A 20,574-nucleotide genomic window follows, 5' to 3' on the forward strand; every position below is an offset into this window, starting at 1 on the left:
CTCCCTTCCCCCTTTCAATGATGTCCCTGTTTAGAATCCACGTCAAAAGCAATAAAATCGTGCCGTCGCATTGAAAACGCTCGGTTATCTAGCTTTCATATAAAGATATTTTATAATATTATGACTTATAATAAGTGAGAATCGAATGAAGCATATCTAAACCGAATTTTGAATGGCTATCCTTACTGATATTATAATACTTTATATTTCTGAGTATTGGTTGAAGTATATTCAAACTGAATTTTGGTCAATAGGAGGGCGCAAAAGCAATTATTACTTCTCAGAAGTCAAAAATTCACGTCAAAAGCAATAAAATCGTGTCGACGCCGTCGTAGTGGGAACGCTGAATGTATATTAGCGATACTTCAGTCAAACAGCGTGGAGAGTCGTAGTTGGTGTTGTTGATTCTGCGATAGTGCGTCCGAACTGCTGATGTGCGAATGACATATCGACCAGTTGTACCAATCTTCAGCGTTACAGCAATAACAACGCTATACGCTAACACTATTGCCAACTGAAAAAATGATTCTGATCATCTATCAAGATAAATAAAACATTAAATTTAGATAAACATTTATTTCAACATTTATTATAATTTCGCTTAGACACAATCTCATCTTTTTATTAAAAGATTCTCATAATAAGTATTATTCAACAATCACCATTTTATCAACATTCATTGTATATTACTAAAAAAAATAATGTCACTAATTACAAGTATGAAGAATCACAATAATTGAAATTTGCCAGCAAATCCTCACTTTTTCACATCAAACATCAACAATTGAAACGAACGAAAAAAGTTACCATAATACATATTATAAATTATTAACAGCACACTCAATGCATTATCACATATCAATTATTTAGATATGTATGTGCCGTACAAACGTTTACTAATCAATTAATAAAACTTTAGTTTTGATACATAAAAAAAATTGTCAAAATAAGATTTTTTTTTATAAAAAAATATTATAATATAAATTATGTAGTAAGTAAAATATATATATATCGTATCTTGTACACATAATATGAACAACCAACACAAAGAAAGACACATACATTGAATTAACGTATATTATACTCTCACAGCTGCTTTCAGGTAACACATATGCATCACATGCAATTTTATTATATTAATACTATTAATTAATAATACAACGCAACATCGACAATCACTCAATGATATTAAACAGCTTTCAGCACAAATGTTGAGAATAAAAAAAAATAATACTATCTCGAAAAAAATAATACTGCATAAATTTAAAATGATTATTAAATTTTGAATTTAATACAATATAAATGACATTTTTCACCTACACAATCCAGCTCCAAATTTATAATATTAAATAGTTAAAATCTAAACAAATTTCCTAAAATTATTATTAAAGTGCATACATTTTACAAATGTAAAATCTATAGTGAAAATTTTACATTAAAAATGTTTTATAAATATACAATAAATTGTATACATATTGTGATATAATAATATAATAAATACTATATTAATTTATATATTTTTAGCTACTGGCTCAATGGGCCTTATTTTGAACTCCTGTTCCGGCTTCCATGTCCAAGTTTCCGGCAGCGATCCAGAATAGTTTGCGTTGTACAGTTGATCTTGAATAAAACCTTGAACGTCGGTTGGTTGAGGATACATTGACGCCAAACCTACTCCAAAAAATATACATTAGCATATAAACCAACTTTATTAAAATATAAAGAACTGGCAGTTGAACAAACAAGAGTTGATATTGACAGTAAATGAATGGTAGTTATTTTTTGGAAATTTAATAATTATTGTTAGCACATGCAAATGTGGATTATAAATGAAATGCCAATTTTTTACAATTGGCAACTTTTTTAATATCATTTCGTGCATTTTTAAAATTAATGTTATATATGTAAAAATTATTTATGTTTTTGACGGATATGTGTGAATGTCTTCGACAGCACGATCGAGTCGAAGACAACGCAGCTAGAAAATCTGCATCAGGCGAGATAAAATATAAACTACCCAACATCAGAACACTCGACAAAAAAATGAGAGAAAAACAGGGCGATACACAAGCCCTTCCATCTCCCAAAACTGAGTACCGTGCTGAATTCGGCAAAAACATAAACAATGCCGTATAAAGACAGGTTAACATAAAAATAACTTAGTGTTAAATATACATAATAATTTGTGCTAGAACTTAAACCTATTTTTTTAAATTTTTAATATTTTTTTATCAATTTCACTACATTGTCATCAATCACTTTAATTAAATTATTATTTAAATAACTGTGCAATTTTTCAGAAGTGGAAGAAAAAGTATTTTAAGATATATGTATATATATAAAAATGCTTTAAATTAAACAAATATGTGAGAAAAATAATATCTATGATTTAAATTTATATGTTTTACTATATTAAAATTCGACTTTTCATATGCACTAATATGACTAAATCATATCAATTTTATGGATTTATTTTAACTATATTAAAATTCTCTTTTACCAAAAAGTGAATATATATGCATAAAAATGTGTCATTCTAAAATCCAAATTTAATACAAAATTACAAAAATAAAAAAAAAAGCTTTTTACTGACCAAAATATTGCTAAACATTTTTAAAAGTGAATCAATGTATATTAAATATAGTCATTCTAAATATAAAAATACTTTCAAAAAGGAAAAAAAATTGTATTAGAATAGACTGAATCTAAATAAGATAACATATATGAAGCAAAATTATAAAGTTAATATGGGATTAAAAATATATCATGCTATGAAAACATAATTCAATATTTTTTAATAAATGTGCCCTTTAAAATAAATACATATAAAAATCCGACATTTCATATGCACCATACCACATAAAAGCAATAGTACAAATAAAAAAATATCACAATGAGTGCCGACAGGTTTGCCAACTGCATCAATGACATTTGTCTTCCCTTTTGTCATTCTTCATTATAAAAAAAAAGTGCATAATAGCTAAAAATAAAATCACCTTTTTGGTTATAATTGATATAATAGAAATGCTAAGCGTTTGTTAAATTAAAATAAACAACACCAAAATATAATTTAGAAATAAAAATACACACCAATTAGAATTTAGATGATGATGATAATAATAATAAAAAACAGCGAAAAAGATACAATAGTTTTGAGAAGAGAATACCAATCGACGAGGGTCCCACCTTGTCTATATTTATTAATGCTTATGGAATACGATCGGGGCCCTCGGCTGCTTGCCCTCTGGTCGCAACGTCTTGGGCAACGGTTTAATGTTGTAATGGTCAGGATTGTCCTCTGGCCATGTGTACGTAATCGGTAAGGACCGTTCGTATTTCGAATTGTACAATTGCGACTTTATGAACCTCTCGTAGTCGATCGGATCAGGATAAACGGACGCCAATCCTTTAATTGTTCAGCATACGCGAATTTTGTGGAACAAAAACACATTATATATCAATATCACATTAAATGAAACGAGACATACACATATGTAAGTACTGTGTCAAATCACACGCAAACGTTTATCGCATGGATAACACAATCACACATTAGACAAAGCAAATAATATACAATGAGACTATCTAGCATCACAACATTATAGACATGTAAGCAAGCAATTAATTTATAATAAATTCTGTGACCGTCTGTCTATATATGTAATTATTAATAATGTATACATACATATGTAAAGAGTAACACATTTAATACATAATAATTTTAAATAGTCAATAACCTTTTCTTACTTAACAAAACGATGAAAAAATTCAGAACAGTGATAAACAAAAATCATACAACTTAATTTTGATTGAATCTGAATAAGTATATACTGTTATAACTTCAATATTATGGTGAAACGCTAATTGCCATAGCAAGTTTATAATTTATTAGTTCATCAATAGCATTGACTTGCAGTAAACAAGTACTGTCTGTGAATAAACATGATTGGGGTTATTAATAAAACAATTAAAATAAAATATTCTGTAGAATACAACCTTAAGAACAAAGTGTTGATATTCGTATAAACTCAAAAACTAGGACATATTCTCAAGATGTATTAATATATAATTGATCCCAAAAAAATACTATTGTAGAATAATAGCCTGCATACAAAACATAACGAGAAAGATTTTATAAAAGCACTTAGGAACCACCAGTTATTGAAAAAAATTGACGCAAGGACTTGTTAAAAAATAAATAGACACCCATTAAAATGGTCAATGCCAAATACAAAGGATAGAGTCATTGCCCAAATATCTCCACCCCTTAGTTACTCGGATCCACATATTATAGAATTACACCATTGCTAATTTTAATAATTTTTGAATCTTTGTACTTAGATAGTCTGACTAGATATTCATTAAACAAAAACAAATAATCTGTTTCCGCCCCGAATCATCATATTGGCCAGACAATCAAAACCTGAAGTTTATTTTGACTTGGAATAAACAAGAATTTAGCCGAACTAACACAAAATGGTGCTACACTGAGTACTAATCATGTCAATCCATAAAAAACAGAGAAAGGCAGAACCAACCAAATTCTACAATGGATTGTAGCGCTATATTGTTTTCAATGGTATGGAGCTTTCTGCTAAGCTATTGAGTCATTGATCTTTTTTATTTTTTATTGAAAGAGTTATGCCGAATCCATGGACCTTTTATTGAAGGACATTATGATCTTACATAATTCAGTTAAATAATGAATTGTAAGTTACACGTGAGTCAACAAAAAAGTAAGATTTTTAACGCTAAGTATGAATATATCAGCGCATATTGCCTAACATCCGCCGACAGGCAAATGTATAAGGCAAATATAGATAAATAATATTTTGAACATCGAATGAATCTCATTCATGTATATTTGGATTCACCCAAGATGACCTCTACTAAGCAATTTGGAAGATTCCCTTTTTTAAGTCATGGTTGTGCCACAGTTGGTAGTGAGCACCCTAAGAGCGGACTCCACAGAAACATGTAAAACTTTATAACTTATTCAAATGTTATGATTTATCAAGTTTTTTAACCATTTTATCTCCAAAACCGACATCTAATGTTTAATTTCTAAAGCTAAAATTATAGCTACACGTGCTTTTCTTTAAAAATCTATTCTCAGAAAGAAACAAAATCAGTATAATCACGGTATTAAATAAAAGTAATAATGATAGATGAATCATTCCTAAGTAATGACAATCTGAGATCAACAAACAAAAAAGTCAGCAGTATAAATCTACAACTCACACAACTCTTTCTGTGATTTAGATTATATAATGATTTTCTGTTTCATCTAGCTATCACTTTTAGTGATGGAAAATTTTTGTTTTTTTAAGAACACTCAAAATTAAAAATACTAAAAGAAAAATAACCGTCGACTATTTAAACCATTACACTTTAAATGCACCACTCTGTAAATCTGAAGGAACGTTTAAAATAAATTAAATTATCCTGAACTGAAAAGCAATGATATTTTATCGATATCTTTCAAATAACTTACCTTCTTCATATGCTAATTTTGCTACTTCTATGGCTATTGCTATTGAAACTTCTCTAATAGTCCCCAGAGAAGGATAAATAGAGCCTTTATCTAAGTCTGCCTGATCAACAAAGTTTGCTAATGTCTAAAAAAAATAATAATTCTGTTATAACATGAAATTCTAATCATTTATATATATGATATATATATTTTTAAATTACCTGAGCTGCCACTAGGAACATCTTTTCAGGTATATGATGAGTAGCTGTCGTAATGACTCCAAGAGCTATTCCGGGGAAGATGTACGCGTTGTTTCCTTGACCGGGATAGAATGTTTTACCATCGACCGTCACGGGAGGGAACGGAGATCCGGATGAAAACACGCAACGACCCTAAAGTTTTTTAATAAAATTTTTATTTAAATTCCTAAATATTTGATAATTACTTAATTACCTCCGTATGCATATAAGCTGCTTCGGCAGTACATTCCGCTTTATCGGTCGGATTCGACAAAGCAAAAATGATCGGTCTTTGGTTATTTTCTGACATAGTCTTGAGAACTTCCGGCGTAAACGCTCCAGCAGCAGCAGATGCGCCTATATCAAAGACAATCGATATAAATTCTGAATCATAATAAATCGGAATAAATCAACTATTTACCGATTATACAACTAGGCTTGATGCGAGCAACCAGAGTAGCAAAATCTCTTTCGGGCGCTTGATCTTTAGAAAATATAGCAGCCGGTCCGGTAGGCAAGCCTCCAGGCCTCGACGGACACAACAAACCGTCTATATCAGCCATGTAAATGCGATCGCGAGCCTGCTGCTCCGTCATTCCTTCATGCTGCATAGCAGCACAAGTCAAATTAGCAATTCCAGTGGCAGCCTAACAAAATCAGCATAATTAAAATACAATAAAAACAGTGACCAGTTTATTGCACAAACAAAAATTGTGCAATCGAAATTCCACACAGCGAAAATTTTGAACATAGGTGATTGTTTAATTGTCAAATATATTTTACTTTTAATTTTTAAGTAATTGTGTAATTAAAGAAAATGTAAGTGTATCATACTAATGTAAATTACTAACATAATTTTAAATATTTTTAAATTAAAATCATATTAACATCTGTTATATATAAACATTATTTTTATATACATACATATATTTATATTGACGTATTCTTAAATATACATATATATTGATCATCTATGATCAGAATTTTTGCAGTTCGAAATTGTCGCTGTGTGTAATTTTCGTTTACGCAATAATAACCGTACAAATAAAAATGCTATAAAATAAAATAGACTTACACCACCAGCTCCCAAGAATAAATAGATATTTTCGCTAATCTTTCTCTTTGTGACTCTAACGCTGGCCATCAATCCGGCAACGACGACGGCAGCAGTTCCCTGAATGTCGTCGTTGAACGTACAATACTTGTATCGGAACTTTTCCAATAATTTGAAAGCATTGTGTTGTGCAAAATCTTCGAATTGAATCAGAGTGTTTTGACCGTACCGTTTAATAACGCCTCTCATAAATTCGTCAATAAACTCGTCGTACTCTTCTCCGGTAGTTCTCTTCTGCCTCAATCCAATATATAAAGGATCTTCTAAAAGACTCTATAAATAAAACAAAGGCATTAACATCGAGCAAACTCACACAGATATTGAGTTAGAGCTTGCCTCGTTATTAGTTCCGACGTCCAAAGTTACAGGTAGACACTGATGAGGTTTGATACCCGCCAACGCCGTGTAGAGCGATAGTTTTCCTACTGGGATGCCCATACCGCACGCTCCCAGATCACCCAATCCCAAGATCCTCTCTCCGTCGGTCACTACAATGGCACGTACATCTGGCTCAGGCCTGCGGTGTCAGCAAGGCATTCTTTATAAATAATTTTCATAAAACTTACATAACAGCAACTCAATTTTCTTTACTTGAAGAAAAGCTCTCTCTAAAATTATGAATGAACTCACCAATTCTTCAATACGTTGTAAATGTGACCCTTGTCGTTTATGGTGATGAAGAGGCCGCGTGGCCGTCGGTAAATAAGACCGAATTTTTGACAAGCTTGGCCTACAGTTGGGGTGTACACGATTGGAAGCATCTTTTCGATGTTTTCCGATACCAATCTGAAGAATAACCGTTCATTTCTATCCTGTAATATAAATAAAAACAGAATTATATTTTGATTTTTGTGACATGTTCAAAGAACAAACAATGTCTCGCTCAGAATTATTATATCATCATCGGGAAACGACCACAATGGTTTTGATTATAAAGAATCGCCTGGGAGATTTATGCTCTTGCTTCGTTAGCAAAGCTATACCTTTGATTGTTGAGTTATTTTTTCGGCATATACATTGTGGGAGTGAATTCATTTTTACTATTTTTATAATTTTAGTCTGTTTTTTAATTTATTATATTATGTTTATTGCTGAAGCAAATTCAGTGGTTCTCAACATTTTATTATATATTAATTTTATGTATGTCTCACGTTTATCAATATATACATAGAAAAAATCTGTAAGCAATGCCTTGAAACGAAATTTTTTTACCCGAGTTTTGAACCTCTGGAATTTTGAGTATCAATGTTTTTCAATTATTTTAGTTAATACACCCATACCTCGCTATACGGCCGCTCTTTATACGGCCTTTCGCTATAACGGCCCTCTTCAATTAAGGCACGTTTTCGATTTACGGCCTAAAATGTTTCGCTATAACGACAAAAAAACTTTTTTTCGATGTCGATTTTAAAAAAAATTTAAAAATAGATTTAATTTGCATAATTTTAAAATGAAAGGTGAAGCAGCTAGCGCCGATGAGGCCGAATCTAAGGAATATCCCAACATTTTAAAGGGAATTATTGAAAGAGGTGGTCATAAACCTGAACAAGTGTTTAACGTAGACGAAACAGGGCTTTATTGGAAGCGAATGCCTGATTGCACGTACATTTCAAAAACCGAAAAATCTGCGCCTGGTTATAAGGTGTCTAAAGAACGATTAACTTTGCTACTTGGTGCAAATGCCGCGGGTGATTTTAAGCTAAAACCACTTTTAATATATTTGTCCGAAAATCCAAGGCCTCTTAAAGGACTAAATAAAAATCAATTACCCGTCATATGGAGAACCAACAAGAAAGCTTGGATGACTAAGGTTACTTTAGAGGATTGGTTCAAAAATCACTTTTGCACAGAAGTGAAAAAATCGTTGCGAGACAATAACTTAAGCAAAAAGGCTTTGCTAATGTTGGATAATGCACCAGGGCATCCTACTAATTTATCCGAACTATCTGAAGATGTAATGATTGAGTACCTTCCGAAAAATACAACAGCTCTGATCCAACCAATGGATCAGGGTGCAATAGCCACTTTTAAGGCATATTACCTACGCCGAACTTTCCGACAACAAGGGAAACCGATGGTAAATCTTCAATTAAAACATTTTGAAAAAACTATAACATCAAGGATGCTGTTGACAGCATCAGTGAATCATGGAAGGAATTAAAATTAACAACAATGAACTATGTTTGGAAAAAAATATGGCCAGAATGTGTAAAAAGTACTGATGCAGAAGTTAATTGCCTTCCTGAAATTAGGCAAAACATTTTGGATCTAGCACATGATCTCGACTTTGAAGGTTTGAACGAACGTGATGTGCTTGATCTACTTGAAGCTGATAGGGAACCCCTTTCATATAAGGAACTCATTCAGTTGCAAGCACAACCGGCATTTGGTGAAGAGACAGAGCCTGTTGTATTCAAACAGCTAACATCAAAAAAATTGTCAAAAGCTTTTTCCTATTTCGAACAAGGAATAAACATCTTCCTTGAAAACGATCCTGACGTCGAACGTTGCGCTAAAGATTCTCGAGGAATTAACTCAGCCATTAGCTGTTATTAATCAATGAAGAACGAAAGAGACAAAAAGGCAAGACAAACAACGTTGGACAATTTTTTTAAGCCAGGCCCATCCTTACCAGCGAAAAATGAGAACGACAGTGATCTGCAGGTTACCATTTCTACATCGTCTTCAGATTAAAGCCATTTTAAAAAAAAATATGTATGTATTCATACACATATTTTATGTAACATGAAGTTGTTTTATTTTTGTTTATGGATTATTGTTGGTTTTTGGAGTCTGTTATTATTTTATGTACAAATGTATGTACTTGTTATGTATGTATTTTTGATTTAAATGAAATAAAAAGATAAAATGCATTTTAAATGATAAACCATGTTACATATTTACCAAATTTGGAACCGATTCCATTGAATTTGTATGAATTTGTATTAGAATAATTGATTCGTTATACGGCTTTTCGCTTTGCGGCCAAGATTCGTGGAACGTATCTAGGCCGTAAGGCGAGGTATGGGTGTATAATATTAGAAACATTTTTGGCTAGAATTACGGTAAATTCGCAGTCTAACATGTGATTTTGTTATATGAAGTTGAAATTATGAAAAGCACAAATTTATGTACACGTGTTACGGTAAATTTTGATTTATTGTTAAAGTAAATTTGGTTATTCTCAAACTTTATTGTAAGTTTTTTTATTTACATCTTAATCAACTTATGATTATTATTTTTACGTCTCACTCTTATAAACTTATGATTATTTTAATATATTAGAGTAAATGTTGCTTTATTAATAAAGTAAATTCAGTGGTTCAATCAACGAGCTGACTAGGAGAGATCAAGACCTGAAAGAACCACCACTTTAAGACTTTACAATCGCTTGCTACAGCACTTTTGGATCAACCTAGACTTCTCCCCATTTAATATCTCCACCTGATATAATTTTTATTTACAATTAAGCTTTATATGAAACAGTTCTTCCAGCTGAATAAATCATACGACTCTGAATCATAATACGAAAATATGTTTATAGCAAGATTGTTATATATTTTACAGTGTAATTCTTAAAATGTTTGTTGTGACACATGTTTCACACACAGGTTTCGTCCTGCCCGTTCCACTGTTACTAACCTTCTGTCGTTCACCAAAACGGTGACAACTTCTCTCGAAGCGGGAATTCAAGTAGACGTCGTGTATACAGATTTTGAGAAAGCCTTTGACAAAGTTTGTCATAGGTTATTATTAAAAAAATTGTCGAACCTCGGTTGCTCAGATAATTTAACTCGGTTATTCTCGAGTTATTTAAGCAATCGTAGACAGTTTGTAACATGTCAAAAGAATATTTTACCCCTTCGAGGGTTCCCCAAGGATCCAATCTGGGACCTATACTTTTTGTGTTATTTATTAATGACATAAATACAGCAATTAAAAATTCAAGTTTTCTTCTGTACGCAGATGATTTAAAATTATATAAATGCATTCGTTGTGGACTCCTTCTCTCTACAAAGTGATTTAGACTCTCTGTGGAGATGGGCTTCCATTAACCGTCTGCCCTTTAGTGTCGGAAAGTGCCATACTGTGTCATTTTCTCGATCCCGTTCGCCATCAGCTTATTTCTACCATCTCGGTGGTAACATTTTGACTAGAGAAACTTCCACTAAAGATCTCGGAATCACTTTCGAGGGCAAATGGAGGTTCTCTCTACACATACACGACGTCTGTGATAAATCTTCCAAGATGCTCGGCTTTGTTATGAGGAATGCCTTTCACTTTGACGATCCGTCAGTTATTCGCATCCTCTATGACACCTTAGTTCGTAGCATTCTTGAATCGGGATCTATAATTTGGAATCCCCGAATAGCCAAATATTCCCTTTTAGTGGAAAAAATTTAAAAATGGTATTTAAGATACCTTTACAAAAGGACATTTGGTTATTATCCGTACTTATATCCCAGCGCTTTTCTTTTAGGAGCGTTGGGATATGATTCGCTAAGCATTTTTTCAAATTACTAAAGGGTGCTGTCGACAATTCAGCTATTCTCGAAGAATTCCAGTTTTGAGTTCCGGAACATTTTCGAGAATCACGATCGCGACCTCTCTTGATAGCCGTTAGGGCTAGGACATCCGCACTTGCCGACTCACCTATAGCTGTGGCCATCCGGCTCCTTAATACGCTGGCATTACATATTGACTTATTTAATGTTATACTATGAGGATCTGCTCCAGTTTGTATCATTTAATTTTGATATTTTATAATTTTTTGTTATGTTTAAGTATTGTTATATTTATGTATATATACGTTTTTTTATGTTTTATAAATTTAAAAATTGTTTTCGACCTTCGTGGCGCATTGGGGCAACCTGTTAAACCACGATGGTCTTAATTTAATCTTAAAAATAAAAAAAAAATGTGATTGGCTAAGCAGAAATATGGTGCTTCAAATCAAAACGATATTCCATGTATGCCATAATTGAGGAATGTATAAGTTTACCACAAACAACAAACTCTCATGAGCTTAAGAATTCAAAAGTATTGAGCTAACCTGTAATTCAACGAGGTATAAATATTTGTTGAGGTCGTCCTGATATCTCTCCATCGATATCCGACATATCTCCAGCTGTTCTTCTTGCGTTTTGAATCTTGCAGGTTGCAATCCATGGATACCGAGAGCTTGCCTCTCTTCCAATGTAAACGCTAAACCCTTAATAAATAAAATAAGTCAAATTAAATGCACCAAAAAATTATAATGAAACATGAATAGATAGATACCTTATTCAAACGTGGATCTCTAAGATGGTCGATTCCCATGACCATACTGGGGCAAATAATATCGCCGGTGACTTCATGATACTCCCTCGATGATTGACTTCCATTTTCAATGACTCCATTGGTCGTCTTAGCTAATATGCTAGCCGGAGCTAAGACCCCACTAGGACAGCGCACCCTGAAATAAAAATCAACAACCATTAATCACTATATTTTTACAGCACGCTAAGATAATCACATCAGTCAATTTTCCACTCATCAATCGTGCGATACTGTTTATGAAGTGTGATAATGGACTACGATATTAAGTTTCATATGGATGATAAGTCCGTCGATATCTATGTTTTCAATCTATTAAACAAGGTGAGTGAATAATAAAAATTGCATTCTATACGCACCTACTTATATTGTATAATCATTTTTTTTATGTTGATTTATAATTACTGTATTAACTAGTTTTTATATTATATGTAAATATATTTTCATATTAGTGATTGATTGAATGTTGAGAATTTAACATTTGATGTTGATCCAAATAATAGCTGACAAATGTTCTAAAATATTACGTCTACTTTTATTGCATAATTATCAGGTGATAGACTTTCATTTCTCAGCGACACCTACAATACACGTGTTATCGTATCAAGAGTAACAACCTTCGCTTTGTTTGCTGGCCATGACCATGAGGTTACGTCAGTCGGATGACTTATTCTAAAAACGGAACAATGTTCAACTCCCACAACAATGAAAGTAGTTTTTACCGTTATCGATTTTTTCGCACACACCATAAATTACATATAACAAAGTCGATCAGATTTGCAATGTGGGACAACCTCGAGTATCCCATTTAAACGACCTATAATCCCAATTGGTACTTCAGCGAGAAGTCCTATTAAAACAGAGACAAGGTCGTTCAACTACGGTGTACAAAGCAACGCTGAAAATTCGCACAAAGATTGGTGTAAAAACCATCGCAATCGCGAATGGCAAGAGTCCAAAATTTGGTCGATGCACCATAAAGAAATTAAAGGAGATATATAAAAGGCAAGAAAAATTAACTTAATTTTATTTCTGGAAATAAACATTTCAGAAATGATATTGAAAGACTAATGATGAATGTTACATTGAAATGAGTTATCTCGAATGATATTGACACAATATATGTTATTATATATACAAATTGAAAATCCGTGTATCGTCAATTGCCGATAGATAGAAACTTAATTTTAGATAGTGAAAAAAAACAGACGTTTATTGCTGTTTAGTCACATTATTTGATTTAATTCCGATCCGCAGATAATCGTAGTTATCGATGTAATAGCAAGTAAAATATAATCAACAAAAGCAACGATATTGACTAATGAATTTGTAAAATCGATTTTATATATACATATGTACGTACATATATAAAGTAAAACTGAATCGACTGAAAACAATGATGTTAACTAATGAATTTGTAGAATCGATTTTATATATGTACATATACGTAATGCGAGAGAGAAAATACAATGTCGATATTGTTGATGGAAAGGTCGGCAGTTATAATTATCAGATGATGGCACACAGGTCTATAAAGTATTTATAACTTATCTATACATAAAACGAGTGACAAGACTTTAGCATATAACAGTCATTAAATAACATCAAACTCATTTTTCTTAATTAAAAACATACATTGCTTTGTATAATATAACATACATTACACATGTATATGAGTTTAAATATACATATGTTGAAGTTTAAAAATATTTAACAGAAAAAATTATGATTGAGAAGCAAAAAATAAATATTAGTTTTATTTAACATGCAATTACACTGCACAACGTTTTTGTCATAGCGATAAGATAGCTCGATATAAAACATTGCAAGCTGATTTCAGTTGTATCATTATTTTTTTAATAAAATCTTAGTTTTCAGAGATTGTCTATTTTATTTTTGAAAATAGATTGCAAAACATGTTGACTAATATTAACCCTTTATTTGCCGAAATCCATTTGCAAGAATTGCTGGATTCGAAATCATCATTCAAGATAGAATCGGACCTATTTGATTTAGGGCAAATAATATTTTTTTCTGAAAATACATGCATATATTATTTATATTACATAATACATCGATATTTGTATAGTAACGATGCAAATATCGACGTATAAAATGTATAAAACTGATCTAATTTTTTATCGATGAGTCACTCCTTTTCTGCCATACTTCTAATTTCGTTTTTATGTATATATATTACATATAGGCCGCCAAAAAACGGTTGTTGCTTATTTTTGTGCCAAAAATCTATTTGTACAGTGTTTTTATAATATTAATGTATCGCTATAATACTTTGTATTTATGTTATATTGTCATATTGGCATATAATTTATCAAAATAATTGCATTTCAATTTACAGAGTTCATAAGACATTTTAACTTAAAGATGTATAAACATAGTGAGCACGTCATTGTAATAAACAAAAATATTATTGTGTGCAAAGTTAAAATCCAGATATTTTTCTACCTCACGCCACTATTTCAGCCCACAATATTTTAACAATTTGTGCCAATATGATACAAACATTATGTAAAAATGTCAAGTCTTTCAACCTTTAAAACGATTACATAACGCAACTATTTGGCACCGTACACTATTCGGAACACGTCAAAATTGATGGTTCCCAGTAAAAAATCGACATTGCAATCACAATGCCGTGGATCGTGGTTGTCGGGAATTTTAGTGCTGATATATACAGTTCGGTCCGACTTGGGAGTAAGACTTGCAGATATGACGATCATATCATTAAAATCGACACTCCTGGCAATGTGACGGAAAAATCGCAGGTGACAGGAGACACGATCGGGCTAATTCAAGCATCTCGACGAGTGCAATGACTGTTTTAAATGCGACATGCCGTGCCAAAATTTATATGCATATGCGACTATCTCAGCTTCGTCCTTTATTAAAAATCACAAAAGAATCCCAACGGGAAATGTGGAGCGGACGAAAATAAATCAGGTGATAATAGACTATACCGAACAACGAACCTTGACGTGTTCCTTCAGAAGCATTTTGCCTTAAAAATAGCTTTTGGAAGAATTTTTGTTTACCATAAAGAATCATACAAAAGAAAATTTCAATATAAGTAAGCAAAAACAAATTCATTGACAGAACTTTAATACTGATTTTTAATTAAATTTTTCATTTAGGCTCACTTAACGTCCCGATTAGTTTGCAATTCTCGTTAAATGGGTCCAAAAAGATCAGATTTAAAGTCGAAATTTAGGACGGTATGACAAAAAAAATATTTATGCATATTCAAGCAGATTATTATATCTGAACAAATGCACTGAAACCGTTGGACCTTACTTTAATAAAAAAATGTCGGTCCATTCGATACATTTTGTCCGAAATATACATCACCAAATGATGATTTAGAATCTACTGTTATGCATGTATACTGTCTGATTTCAATCCGAATCAAGGCCAGGATATGACGTTGACATTTTCTTACTCAAAACTTGACCCCATAAGTACCACTTTCATAGTTCAGCCGAATGCACTAAACGGAACGAATGCAACGACGAAAACATACACGAATATATGGTATGTGTATCATTATTGCACAAATAATACAGCTATTTTAAAATTGTTAACATAAATACTAAAAATAATTTATTATTTTTAGTATTTATGTTAACAAAAGGTTAGAAAAAAAAGTATAATTTAAATAGTTAATAAGATTGAGAATTAAAAAAAAAACTACATTTAAATTTGATGTAATAAAATTGTTTAAAATTTTATTTTGGATCACATTAAAAATAACTGCTACAGCATGTTTTATACTTAAAAATATTTTTTTAGTATAAAACATGCTGTAGCAGTTATTTTTAAAAACATAAAAAAAATTGCATGGAAAGATCGCAAGATAATGCACTAAAACACTGATAAAGCAATGTCAATCTGATTATTTTAACAAACACTTATGATTAAATCAAACAAATCATTTTTATATGCTTCATAAATATACAAATCTGTGCAATATTCGGATATTTCGATAAATACTCCTGCATTTTTTTAACACACGAAACATAACATGATATGCTATCTAATATTAATTTTTATTTACTAGCGAAATGCGTTTAATCTGAATTCATTTTGCGAACATGTGTCATTATGTCACGAAATATAAAAATAGTCACAAAATATTATATGTATGTATGTATCGAGCATATGCATAAACATAAAATAATTTAAATGTTTAAATTTACTTTTGAATAGCAACGACTGATTAGAGCGATTATCGACAATAGTCATCGCACTGTCAACATGAGTCATGTGTCACAAAAACAATAGTTGCAAACAATGTTGTGCAAATTTGAAGATTATGACACAAGCGAATTTTATTCAGCATGTTTTATAATCGCCGTTATTCACTGGCTAAATAAAATAATAGTTCTGAATTGGCAGCGATAAAAAACGACAGTTTTAATTAACGGATCACATTCAAGTCTCAATATCACTTGTAAATAGTGATGTTTCATGTGAACTATGAATCTAATATAAACTAATATTTTGCCAAGGTCTACCATTTGAATGCACATGTTCTTATAGTCTGTAACAGTGGTATCCCAGAATATATTCCTTCCTTAAAATTGTTGATTAACTACATCTGTTGTATATATTGAGAAGAATGACTCATTTTTTACTTCCCCTCCCCACGTCTCCCTCAATACCTAAAGCATAACAGACTTTTTGCCAGAAACTATCTCATTAGGAGTCGTTCCAAACAACGCTGCTAATTTTTATCATTAAAGATGACTGAGTGGTAAATCTAGACTTGAAATCAATTCAACTTTCTAGTAATGCTAATTATTTACTCGCTACCCTGAAACTAAATTGAATATATTGTTCTAAACGATGTAAATTTCGTATATTTTTATAGTTATATAAATCTGACCTTGCCCAATGGCGTGCAACCTAAATGTAGGTCACCCATTTCTGTACCTTAAATAGGTCAAGGACAGAATATGTCATATGCATACCACTGCGTGCCAAATAAATAACGCTTTCTTTATATGCAAAAAACCAGCAATACTTTCATTTTGATACATAAAAGTGTGTCAACGTTTGAATCATATTTTGTAGAAGAAAACAAACAATATTACAATATGTACCAAATATGTTACTCTATTTTGAAAGAGAAGAGCTGAATTAATTGTAATTATTGATAACCTAATATGTTTTGATCAATTGAGTTACAGTTAAATAATAATTACTAATTCCGTTCTTTTCGACGCGAAATTGAAAAACACTATGGATTGTATAGGATTCGAACTTATGTCTTTCAGGTATTAGTCACCGACCTATACCAGAGGTTTATCATGCTGGTCAAAGTATAATCGTGATCTCGTGTGCAAAACGTATTAAATGGTGTAAGTTTTTCATGGTACTAAATATAATAGAAAAATCTGAGAGATGACAATTGCCATTTTATTCTTTAGTCAAATTTGTATTTACTAATATGGGACATATAAGAAAATTTTTCTTCACATCTTGAAGTTTATTTTGTAGCGTTTTGTTCTAACGCATAAATTCGAGATTGTATCAAAAACCTCACTTCATTATAATGTGTTGTGTAGCACATGCCTTTCAGCTGGCGATAGGCGAGGCCATTTCCGTTCAATAAAATATTAGGTCAAGTATAAAAGTGCAGAAAAGTAATTTTAATCGCAGCGATTAAGCAAATATATGCTTATCTAAGTGCCAAAATAACTGCGATTTATCAAATCATTCCTTGATTAATGATATATGTAGAAACCCAAATAAATAATGCGTGCCTTAACCCTTTAGCGCGCAAAGGGCGAAAACGGTCGATATATCGACCGACGATATAACGGTCTATAATTCAATACCTATTCATAATAAAATCTTCCTTAGCATCCCAATATGTCATCGAGGAAGCTCTTTCGTTGATATATCGACCATATGAAATTAAGTTGTTGCTATAGGCCAAAACACGATAAAATCAAAAATCAAAATAAAACATTACAAAACTCTAAAAGAATTATTTTTTAACAATATTTCTTTATATGTGTATATGTAATATATTTCAAACAGTAAATTATATTTGTGTGCCAATATTTGATCGTTCATTATATAATAAACATATTTTTAAAATATCACCCTAAGTGGTCAAAGGTCGATATATCAACCGACAAAATTTTCGAAATTTCCAAAAAAAAATTTTTTTTTTTAAATTTTTTTTATTAAAATTACTTTTTATATATAATAAAAGTTCTAAAAAGTAATTTTTGAACCCTTAATTCCAAAATAATTAATTTGCGCGCTAAAGGGTTAAGCTAGAACATTTGTCTGGACTAAATATGTGAAATTTATAAAAATCCATTAAATTTTGTAATTGAAAAGTACTTAAAAACGTTCCGATTTAATTTTGGTCGAAAATAAAGAGGCAAAAACTTCAACAAAATAAAATTAGTAATTGTGTCAGCGCTTAAAACATAATTTTTACAAAAATATTTGACTAACCAAATCGATATAGTATGACACACCTGCTAAAGAACGAATACCTACTTCAAACAGACATTATTTTATATAATTTGCATACAAAATTTGATGCTTATTACAATAAAATAAAAAGCGCCACAATGTCTGTAATAATTGTGTATAAAACATAATTATATCAAATAGGCGAACGCGCATTTTATATTACTATAGTTTCTGTATATAACTAGGAAGTGTTTTTTTTTATATTTCAGGAAAATTTGGCAAACTTCCCACGAACGACTACTATTACATTCATTCGTCCGCTAAGAGTTTGTAAATAAATAATAAAAAGCAAAAAGACGCAATATTTTCAATGACCGAATACGATTGACCTTTGCGCATCGGATTATTCATGAAAACGTCAAATTTGCGTTATTTATAAATATGGAGCGTATGTGGGTTGCAGAATAATTATTAATTTCATACATTTAAATCGGGATAATTTGTTTTATACATAAACGTCAAATTTATGCTGGAGCGTATATGGGTTTGAATAAAAAACGATTCAAAAACAATATTCAAATATTATTTAATTCAAAAGATAAAGGCGCTGTACTCGTACTAATTTATTTTATATATGAACGTACATGAGTTTGCATGAAAAAATCATTGACAATGCATTTCAAATTGGCCATAAACAATATTTGAATCTATTTTTAATGAAAACATTTAGATTTTATACAACGGGCGGGAGTTCAAAACAAAATATCGATTGTCTCTGAGGTATATTACATCATAAGCGATGATGTTTTTTTAAGGGTGCATAAAGCTCAATGGTTATACGCATTTGTGACACTTCTCCTTCGCCAAACAAACGAAATGAAATTTAATATTTTGAGCGCGATTCAGATTTGAGAGGCGTACAGTGTATCGATCGCGAACGTCTTTTTACAGAGCGGACGCTGCATAACGGCGGAGTCGTTCCGAGCAAAATGAAATAATGGCAGAATGCGTATTTGCGTTATTTGTGATGTGGTTTAATTAATGGTTTGTACTCACAGCAACCTCAAGCCCTGAGCGGACAACATCTCGACTGATGAGCGCTCAGCTGATTCGTTCGAGTTTCGCTCCCGCCCCGCACTGCAGGCCCCTCGTCTGCTTTAGCGCACGCGCAGTGGACACACACGATTTGGTCTAAAGCGCGTCGAAAGCGACGTGCGAAATTTTACTTTTCAAATACAATATGGCAACATTGATATAAAAAAATTGTGCAATGTATTTTTATAGATAAGTTGATATATTACTTGTGACAAAAATAACGACAATAATTATATTAATTTTTTATTAAATATTATTATTGTTCCTTAAAGTAGTTTATGAGATGTAATACACTAGTGCCAGCGTTTTTATCCATTAACGCATTATTTGGTTTAGTCATTAGCTCACTCGACGATGTTGCCCTTATCTCCTTTATGTGCGCAAAACACCGTTTATTTAATGTCCTTTTTATCTCTGGACACAATAAAAAGTCGCAGAACACAATACCTGGTGTATACGATGACTGCGGACACGAAGGTGTCGTTTTTAAACATAAAAATAAGTGTAAATAGTGAAGTGTGAGAGGAGGCGTTAGCGTTACCAAAGTGCAAAGTTTTAAACGGAAATAAATTAAATAGTTATAATTTAAATCAACATATTTGGAATCAAATATGTTGAATAACATATTTGTTATTCAACATATTTGATTCCAAATATGAATCAGAATAACAATCAAATCTCGGTCAGATATTTTATTACAGCCTATTTATATTATTCAGTCAGAATATACATCAAATGCTTAGAATAAAAATAACATACGTTTAGAATAAAAATATACGATGATTGAAATTACAATAATAAATGGACATAATTATATTAGTTAGGTTCAGAATAAATATATATTGACTAGAATAAAAATAATATCTTAATCGCACTAATAGATA

The 20,574-nt window shown here is 31.4% G+C and overlaps 2 protein-coding genes across 4 annotated transcripts in view; one reads left to right on the forward strand and one right to left on the reverse strand.

The window, feature by feature from the left end:
• LOC148239487 (uncharacterized) overlaps positions 1 to 20,574 on the forward strand; it is a 219,767-nt gene that overhangs the window by 177,425 nt on the left and 21,768 nt on the right. The window lies entirely within an intron of this gene.
• Men-b (NADP-dependent malic enzyme b, mitochondrial) lies at positions 562 to 19,707 on the reverse strand. Of its 3 annotated transcripts, XM_088184894.1 has the most exons (12): positions 19,652 to 19,707; positions 12,107 to 12,281; positions 11,880 to 12,038; positions 7,457 to 7,638; positions 7,163 to 7,343; positions 6,788 to 7,099; positions 6,134 to 6,359; positions 5,927 to 6,069; positions 5,695 to 5,865; positions 5,495 to 5,618; positions 3,187 to 3,406; positions 562 to 1,671 (listed from the first exon to the last, which is right to left on the reverse strand). In XM_088184894.1, exons 1-11 carry the CDS (start codon positions 19,678 to 19,680, stop codon positions 3,201 to 3,203), a joined length of 1,908 nt encoding a protein of 635 aa, XP_088041020.1. In that variant the 5' UTR covers positions 19,681 to 19,707; the 3' UTR covers positions 562 to 1,671; positions 3,187 to 3,200. The 3 variants fall into 3 exon arrangements, with proteins under 3 accessions (XP_088041020.1, XP_088041031.1, XP_088041038.1); XM_088184905.1 differs by lacking the exon at positions 3,187 to 3,406 and having other exon boundaries at positions 1,377 to 1,671; XM_088184912.1 differs by lacking the exons at positions 11,880 to 12,038; positions 12,107 to 12,281; positions 19,652 to 19,707 and having other exon boundaries at positions 1,518 to 1,671; positions 7,163 to 7,364; positions 7,457 to 7,596.

This window comes from Plectrocnemia conspersa, unplaced genomic scaffold, assembly GCF_051122295.1.
Source record: "Plectrocnemia conspersa isolate PC_06_02 unplaced genomic scaffold, ASM5112229v1 ptg000001l, whole genome shotgun sequence".
In the NCBI taxonomy this organism is placed as follows: domain Eukaryota; kingdom Metazoa; phylum Arthropoda; class Insecta; order Trichoptera; family Polycentropodidae; genus Plectrocnemia; species Plectrocnemia conspersa.